Source organism: Antrostomus carolinensis, unplaced genomic scaffold, assembly GCF_000700745.2.
Source record: "Antrostomus carolinensis isolate BGI_N321 unplaced genomic scaffold, ASM70074v2 scaffold24976, whole genome shotgun sequence".
Classification (NCBI taxonomy): domain Eukaryota; kingdom Metazoa; phylum Chordata; class Aves; order Caprimulgiformes; family Caprimulgidae; genus Antrostomus; species Antrostomus carolinensis.
Genome location: NW_010322863.1, coordinates 8,644 through 17,440, shown reverse-complemented (window position 1 = coordinate 17,440; position 8,797 = coordinate 8,644). Strand labels below are relative to the sequence as shown.

At 50.1% G+C, this 8,797-nt stretch overlaps 1 protein-coding gene across 1 annotated transcript; it reads left to right on the top strand.

Moving 5' to 3' along the window:
* The first annotated feature begins 3,890 nt into the window (after nt 1-3,890).
* Nucleotides 3,891-8,461, top strand: DUSP5 (dual specificity phosphatase 5). The gene is made up of 3 exons (XM_010170414.1): nt 3,891-4,197; nt 5,680-5,899; nt 8,049-8,461. Exons 1-3 carry the CDS (start codon nt 4,042-4,044, stop codon nt 8,447-8,449), a joined length of 777 nt encoding a protein of 258 aa, XP_010168716.1. The 5' UTR covers nt 3,891-4,041; the 3' UTR covers nt 8,450-8,461.
* Nucleotides 8,462-8,797: the final 336 nt, after the last annotated feature.

Sequence of the window (8,797 nt, the reverse complement as noted above, 5' to 3'; positions counted from 1 at the left end):
GAAATGCTTCCTCCCCCCACGTGCGTTATAGCCCTTTGATTGCGGTTCTTTGTTTTCCTTCCGTGTAACCCGGGGACAATAAAACGATTAAAAAAAGAATACCATCCCACCCTTTCTCTGCCCTCCCACCCCTGCCTTCCCTCCATCTCCCCTGGCAGCGCCTTTGTCCTCTTGCCCTCTCTGTTTTCTCAGCCCCCTCCCTCCCCCGTGTCCCCCTCGGAGGGGGCAGTGCCCGGTTGCTGAAGCAGCAGCTCCAAAACAACCCCCCCAGCCATATCCTGAGGCCATGGAGAGGTCACAGATGGAGGAGAAAACCAGGCGATGTGTCTTAAACAAAATCTGCCCGTGTCCTCACCGGCCGGGGTTATTTCATTTTTATTAAGCCTTTTATCACGCTAGTTTTTGTCCTGGTGTGCTCAGTGTGTGCCTGCTATAACCAACAGTGTCTGGAGGACATCCCCGGCCAGGCAGAGTCACCTGCAGCCTGGGTATTGCCCCGTACCAGGAGGGAGGGAGATTCCCAGGGCAGTTTGCCACCTCCCCTGCCCTGTCTGTGCACTGCCAGCCTGCCCTGGGATCTGACAGTCGCCCCAGAAGCACCGATCCTGCTGCTCCAGGGCAGGGATGCTTGCTCTATGCTGGGCCAGGCAAATCCTTAGGGATCCCATTAAACTAGAGATGTAAAAATATCTCCAGGGTCACACTGGGAAGTCTGTGGCAAGCCAGGGACTGAGTTAAACTCTGCTTATTCTCGGCCTGCTTGTTTAGCCCCAAGATCATCCTTCCCTCCTCGAGTACCAGCCCCACACTTTGAAGTGGTGATTGTGGCTGTGGGCAGTTTATGTGGGGTGGGAGTTTGATGTAGCTCTGCTTTGTACCTTGTGTGTATTGCAAGGTCTCTTTCCTGAGAGCCTGTCGACTTCAGGCTAAAGAGATTCCCCTTTAGTGGGTGAGAAAGTTTCACAGAATCACAGAATGTCAGGATTGGAAGGGACCTCAAAAGATCATCTAGTCCAATCCCCCTGCTGAAGCAGGAACCTAAATGACATCACACAGGAAGGCGTCCAGGCGGGTCTTGAATGTCTCCAGAGAAGGAGACTCCACTACCTCCCTGGGCAGCCTGTTCCAGTGCTCTGTCACCCTTACTGTAAAGAAGTTCTTCCTCAGGTTTAAGCGGAACCTCCTGTGTTCCAGCTTACACCCGTTGCCCCTTGTCCTACCATTGGGCATCATTGAGAAGAGCCTGGCTCCATCCTCATGACATTCGCCCTTAACATATTTGTAAACATTAATTAGGTCACCCCTCAGGTGACCTAATTAGGTTTCCCCCTTTCTGTGCTGCTGTTGCCCTTAGCTTTGCTGGAAGTGCTCTGGGTGGCAGGATCAGGCCCACGAAGCAGCTCCCGTTCAGATCTGGTGTGGCCCGAGGAGCCGGTGACTCAGTGGGCAACGCTGCTGATTCACCAGGGCCACGGACCCCCAGGAAGCTGTTCTGGTCCAGGGGAAGGTCTCTGGGAGAGTGGGGATATAAATCATCTTGAAGTGCTGGGCACTGCTCAGAACAAAAGGTCCCTTGGGGGTCTATAGCACCAACCTTGCAAATAATAGGCTGTAAAACCACCAGAAAAAAAAACTCCTTGAGGTTCCCCCTTATATTCCTATTCTCCCTAGGTGTGGGGGAGCTGAGAGGACCTGTTGGCTACTTAAGGGCTAAGGTGGTCTCATCTCAGAAGTTGCAGTGATAAGATATGAGCAGGTCACCAAGCATCCTTGGGATCTGGCCTCAGGCAGGGCAGGTAGTGCAGAGCAATCGCACACCAAGTTGCACACCAGCCCAGTTCCTTCCCTCGCTTTCTGCCTTCTAGGGGTTGAGTGTGTCCCATCTTTCATCTGTGTAGGTGCAGTTTCATTCTGGGTGAGCTCAGCCCCAGCAGGGCGAGCGTGGTTGTGTGGCAGGGGAAGAAGAGCTCGCAGAAAGATAGAATAGCGGATCCTCCCTTGGTGCTGACAAAGGGTTCTATTATTTATTGATTAAAACCGAAGTGCAGCCCTGCTCTCTGCGATGAGCAATCTCGTATTTGCAGAAATGACCTCAGGGAAGCTAGGTTGAGTGGGGAGGGGGAAGAGAGGAGGTTGCTGGAGGAGGGGATGAGAAGATGACTCACCGTAAGAACGGCCTGCAATATCCTGATCCCCAAGGCTTGTAATTAACCATTCACCAGCTTCAGTCTTAGCTGCCCCAGAGATGTGAGACATGCATGTCCGTTTGAACACACATGCTGATTCGGCTTGGGTAGATTTCTCTGCTCATTCAAGAGTAAAAACATCAACACAGGGTGTAAATGGGGATAATGGCTGTTTATATAAACTGGACATATTTTTCCTATGTGATGGCAGTGCTTGGGGTGTGGAGGGAGATAAGGTCAGCTATGCAAAGCAAGGGGATTTAAAAGTCCACTCCGTGAAGGGCAGCTGGAGATCAGGAGAGCAGAGGAGTCTGGAGAGCTGCTTGTGTTTGTTGGTTTTCATACTACCAGTTGTTAGGGATATAATTTTATCAACTCAGTTGTTGTGGATATTATTTCATCAACCTTCCCTCATAGTCTCCACGGTCACTTGGCTGCTTGACCCACTACCTCATGCTGTGAGCTCTGGGGTGAGCTGGCTAGATGGGACTGGGGAGTAGGAGGAAAGGTACAGGTGCTGAGTGCCAGTTGACTGCAAAGTCACCCTCCTGCCCTCTGTCATGGAAAACAGACTTTCATCACGTCCAGTGGGCTTTGGATCCTGCCGGCCACTTGCAACATGAGGACCCCATGGCAGGACTGAGTGGGCGACAGTAGCACGTCATGAATTTGAGCACACAACATCTGCTCAAACATTGCAAACAAATGAGACACCGGCGTTACGGGGCTGAAATGTCAGAGGTAGCTGTACCGGGCAGTGAGGGTGGCGGGGGTTCTGCGGCTGCTCAGATCTCCAGCACTTCCTTTGTTTCGAAATCCTTCCTTGCATCGGGGCACCCACACCTACACCGCTTATCAGGGTGAAACACTTGCAGATGAATGAATCCCATCGGAGGGTTTGCTTTCCGAGCCTTGTTTACTCAAGGGCTGCACTCTGAAAGGTTATTGAATCTAGCTGTTTGAGAGCTTTTGCCGTTCATTTTTGTTCTGAAAAAGCACAGGTGGCAGACACGTGGCACACCACAGACGTTTCCAGGCTGTTTCTGCTACCTGACTTATTCATGTTCATTTTGGAGATTGTATGCTTCCGTTCAGCAATTTCCAAGCCTGAAAACAGGCAACGATTTAGCTTACGCCAAACTTTGAGTAACAAGTAATAATAGGATTAATTCCTTTTCATTAGCAGTGCACTGGATGAAAGGAATGCAGTACTTAACCGTGCAGAATAGCTCATGTGGGGCTATTCAGTTGTCAAATGCTGTCATAGGATTTCATTAAGTTTTATAGCTGTTATTTAATAGGTTGGTTTCAGTGGGACTGTCTTCATTAACTCTCTATCTCGTGCATTGTGGTGATTAATGACACAGTTGCAAACATCCCCCTCTGTGCTTATGTCCATTCAAAAATGCAAATAAAACATTTCTTATGTTGTCACAGCATATCTAGTAATAATGGATTTAAAGAGGATGACTACTGAGTATAGAAACCTCCATCTCAAATGCTGGAAATAGTGCTCATGTATAAAACCTGGGGGAGGAAGTTTAGTCCCCACTGTATTGGAGTTAATGGTTGGTATACTCAACAGAATTGCATTCACTAACAGTTTTAATCTGGATCCACTGGCTTTTGGCAAGTTAATAATTGTCAGTGGTATCAGAGGTTTTTCTTCTAGCTGTTGGAAGCCTCTTAAACAAACCGGCTTCCCCAGAGGAGGGCTATCCTTCATTAACCCCCCAGCGCCCATCGCCCTGTGGTGCTATCCCACTGCATTGCAAGCACCGGAGCTTCATTTCTCCTCTACTTTAATGAAATCATCAGTTTTTGGAAGCACAAATGCTCATGTTTCTATTTATTTATGTTTCCCCTAGGGGGATATGAAACCTTTAACTCGCAATATCCTGAGTGCTGCGTAGATGGAAAACTCATTTCCCCAGAGAGGACCGAGGCAGAGAGAAACCTCGCCAGCCACTGTGAGAAGCAGAGTGCCAACCACAAACCCGCTTACGACCAGGTGTGTGTCCTGGCCACGGCCGGTGACCTTCCCCTTGGGTCTCCTCCCTCCTGCCACCAGGCTCTGTTGGAGGCTGGCAGGGTGCTGGTGGCCCTCGTGCTGGCTGTCAGTAAGTTGTCACAGTCCAGGCTGTCAACCTGTGTGTCAAATAAGATGCCCCGTGTGTGCTGCTGGTCAGCATCACCTCTGCTGGGATTCAGAATCAGGAAACATAAGGAGGAAAAACACCCTGTGTAGCCCCAAAACTGTATTTATGACCCATCTCTATCAGGCCACCAGGCAGCATGAGCCACGAGCAGCTCACACCTCCCCAGGAGCCTTAAAATGGGCAGGGAAGAGGCTGCCAAGAGCGTAATTTTTCCAGCAGACGAAGGAGCATGCTTTGCCTGTCCGTGCCTCCTCTGAGACCCTGGGAGGGATCTGACGCTGGTGGTGGCTGCTGGGGCTGTGGGGCTGCTGCAGAGAAGAGGCAGCAGCTCTGGAGAGCCGCCCTTGGGCAGGGGAGTGGGGTTTCCACGGGGGAAGTCACCACACACCCACCCAGGCCGGGGAACACGTGTGCTCCGAGATGTCACCCTGTGGTCGGCTGCTTCCGCCCGGGTGTGCATTTCCTGGTGCCGGGGGAGTCCCTGTGTGATGCCCCTCGGCTCCCCCGGGGTCACCTCCTGCCCCAGGCTCTGTCCTGCCCCCCCCCGACCAGCAGCTCCTGGCTGTCCCCGGTGCGTGGGACCCTCCAGGTGGGAGCTTACGTGGGTGGAAAGCCAGTTTCTCACAGCAGGGGGCTGGCAGCAGCTCTTGTGCATCATGGAAAGTTACCTGTGACCTCTGAAACCCTGGTGTCAGGCGGTGGCGTTTTTTCTTTCACGGTCTCGTCACCCAGCCTTTGCTTGCGCTGAGGAAGGAGGAACCGAGATGAGATCTCGGGGCAGGTGACGCAGTGGGTGCTGTGTTCCAGAGAGGCATGGGGAGACGGGGCTGCCCGGCCCCACGGGGCCATCGCCGAGGGGGAGCCTTGCTCTGATGTTTTTGTTTTGCTTCACCTTTGGTGGTGTGAGCAGAGAGGCTGAGCCCTGGGCTGAGCTAGAACAGCCTCTTCCTCCATCCTCCTCTTCCTCCTTGCTCAGACGCAGTTCCCCACCTCGCCCATGTTTTGGTAAAGTCTCAGGGGGAATGGGCCTCACATATGAAAACACTTCGGGTGCATCCCAAGGGGCAGCACTTTAAAAAAAGCCAGAAACTTCCTGCACACAAGTGGGCTGGATCTGACTTTGTACTTCACAGATGTGGACAAGAAAATTAAAACCTTTTCCCTGCGTGGGCTTTGCCGTTGCAGTGATTCACTGGCCGGCAGCACTGGGGTCCAAAACCATCAGTGAGGGAGGGAGCAGGCACCCATGCAGGCTCCCTTGACTTTCTCTGTCTGGTATTAACACTCAAATACCTTTGAAAAAGAATTACATGATCCTGCTCCTTCTCTTTCAGGGCGGACCAGTTGAAATCCTGCCTTTTCTCTACCTTGGTAGTGCCTATCATGCTTCCAAGTGTGAGTTTCTTGCCAACCTGCACATCACAGCCCTGCTCAACGTCTCCAGGAAAAGCTCAGAGCCCTTCAAAGACCAGTATTGCTATAAGTGGATCCCAGTGGAGGACAGTCACACAGCAGACATCAGCTCACACTTCCAGGAAGCCATTGACTTCATCGGTAGGTCCAAATTAACAAGTTCACAAATCTTTAGAAATTCAGTTATTTTAAAATATATTTTCTGTATGTTCCCAAATGTCACAGCAAAAGTTTAAACTCCCTCCCTTCCTCAGCAGCTGCCCTGGCAGAGGGATCTTGGTGAGGAAGGAAGGAAGAGGGACATTCAGAGCAAGGACTTTGTCCTTCTCTCTGGCTCTCCAGGCTGGGAAACTGAGGAAGGAAAATGCTTCCTCTTGACTGCTGTCAGGCAGATGAGGCGAGTGAGCTGGTTAGGTTTATTTTCTTTCAAAGCAAGCGTAGGTGTAATTTCATCATGACAGGAAGCAAAGCAGTGTGGTTGAACAACACCAAAGTCTATTGCTTTTTGTAAAGGAAAAATCCATGTTGGTTCCTTGGACTTTCCTGACAGACCCTGTAAAAGCCAGGTGAAGCAAGGTCAGCTCATTGCCTTGCTGTGCTGAGATATCTCCAAGCCAGGTCTTAAAAATCCAGCGTCTCCCCTTATCACAGAGCTGTTTCTATTTCTCCTTTTGATCATGTTGGTATTTCACCCTTTAATCAAATAACTCAATGCAAGAAAATAAGGAGGCCTTCAGAAAACTTTGAGCCATCCCCTCCCAAATCTTCCTGCCTTAGGCTGGATGGGTGAGCAGCACATTGGCTATGCCAGGCAGTGCCAAGGAGAAGCTTCTCCCTGAGAGGCACAGAATGGTTTAGTGGGGTGCAGCAGCCCCAGCCTGGGTGGAGATGGTGTTGAAATCGGTGCTGTTGCTCTCCAGGAACATTTGAGAGAGAAACAGAATAAAACCTCAGTTCAAGACTTGCTGGACTCATTGCTCAGCTGACTTTGAGTCCTTCAATGGTGCTGGCAGAATTACAAAATCCTGATCTGAGGGTGCCCTCTGAGCCCTTTCCCTTCCTGGTACGGGACTTCTCACACCTTTCAGGGAAATGCTAATTCACAGCACTCTTCTGTCCCATCCCCAACTCCTCCTTATAGTTGTTGAGTCACTTGGAAATTACTCAGATTTTGATGATGACTTTAATTTTCACTTTCTTTTAAAATTGGGCGTGTGGTGTAGATGCTGAGGATGACTCAAATCCATGTCTTCCTTATTTTGTGCAGTAGTTAAATATAACCGGTAGTGGTGACACGAGTTCCCTGGCAGACAATCGACGACAGGCAAATGATAACTTGCTCTGCTCTGTGTTTCAGTGCCATGCACTGAGCACTACACTCAGCACAGTTTTCCATAAATTGGAGCCTGAACATATTGCTCAAGGCAACAGAGCAGAGAACGTCTATTTTTGAATTGTATTTTTGTGTGGAAAGGGCTTATTTTAAGCACATTCTCTTTAATCTAATAACAATCATCGTGTTGTGTGAGTAACCACAGTGGCTCCTGTTGTGCAAAATGGGTGCTTTGCATAAGCCTTTTATATCCTGACTTAAGTCCAAGCATCCTTTAGCCAGGCTGTAATTAGCAACTGCCTACCAGTCTTTGTGTGCTTTGTGGTGGGGCCCCAGGGAGTGAGCTCAGCCTCCCTACCCAAGGGTACCCACCCAGGGCTCAGCTCCTCCTAACACCCTTTGCTGCTAAAAGGGCAAAGAGGGGAATTAAGTTGGGACTTTAAAGAAGAGTTCTGTTTTTCTAGCAAAGCTGATGAGAGGAAGGCAGCCCTGCAGTTCTTGCCTTTGAAAGAGCTGATGGTGGGAGGGCTGGCCAGGCTGGGCTTGGGTCGGCCCTTTGAGCTGCAGGCAGAGATATGTGGGTACAGCAAACACAGCATTGTCCAGATACCTGATCTCTGTCGCACAATGCTCTGCAAAGCAAGTTGTTCCAAAAGAGAAATAGGCACGTGGGAAGGAGACAGGGAAGGACTATCCTGAAAAATGCTAAAAGAACTAAATCAGAATCCACAGACCTGAAACCAAGAGCCATCTGCAGCTCAGCTCCACCACAGGCTGGGTTTTGTCCCCCTTCTCTTTTAACCTCCATGTTACTCCTAGTACCCAACAAAAGAGAGAGCCTCTCCTGTGGACTGGCTGTGTGCCATGCTACACCTCCAGCACCCTGTGCATGTTGCAGTGTCCTCTCTGCCCCCAACAACAACTGACATCTGCAATGGCTTTTTTTTCCCCCCTTAGATTATGTCAGAAGAACCGGGGGCAAGATCCTGGTGCACTGTGAAGCAGGGATTTCACGCTCTCCCACCATCTGCATGGCATATCTCATGAAGACAAAGAAGCTCCGCTTGGAGGAAGCCTTTGACTACATCAAGCAGCGCCGCAGCCTGATCTCACCAAACTTTGGTTTCATGGGCCAGTTGCTGCAATACGAGTCAGAGATCTTGTCTTCCACTCCCAGCCCCCCTGTCGCCTCGTGCAAAAGAGAAGCTGCATCTTTCTTTGCAGAAGAACTGACGTTAGGCAAAAACTTTGAAGGCTCATGTTTTGCTTTTCCTACCTCAGTGTTGAGTTCTGTGCCCATCCACTCTCCTGTCCACCAGCTCAAACTCAGCCCAATGACAGCATCTTCGTCCTGCTGAACACCCTGGGGAGACCGGAGCTGGCGTGGTCCTCTCCAGACTGTGGCCCCAAGAAGAACATTTCATGAACGTGCAATAGAGAAACCTCATCAACTTAGTCTGAGACAGAGCAGTTGTCGTGGGTCGTACTTCCCATATGCTGTGACTGTAAGATGCAAGTGCTCTAAGTGTGGCAGGTTTTATGAACTTTTATTGTCCTTTTTTTAAAAGAAAAAGTGCTTTTTTAGGTTTTTATCCACAGAGTGTGCACCCACTACTGTATTTCCAGATTCCTGGGGAGCAATGAGATATCCATTTAGTATGTTCTCAGTTCCCATTTCCTTCCCTTCTCATTTTTGAAAAGACCCT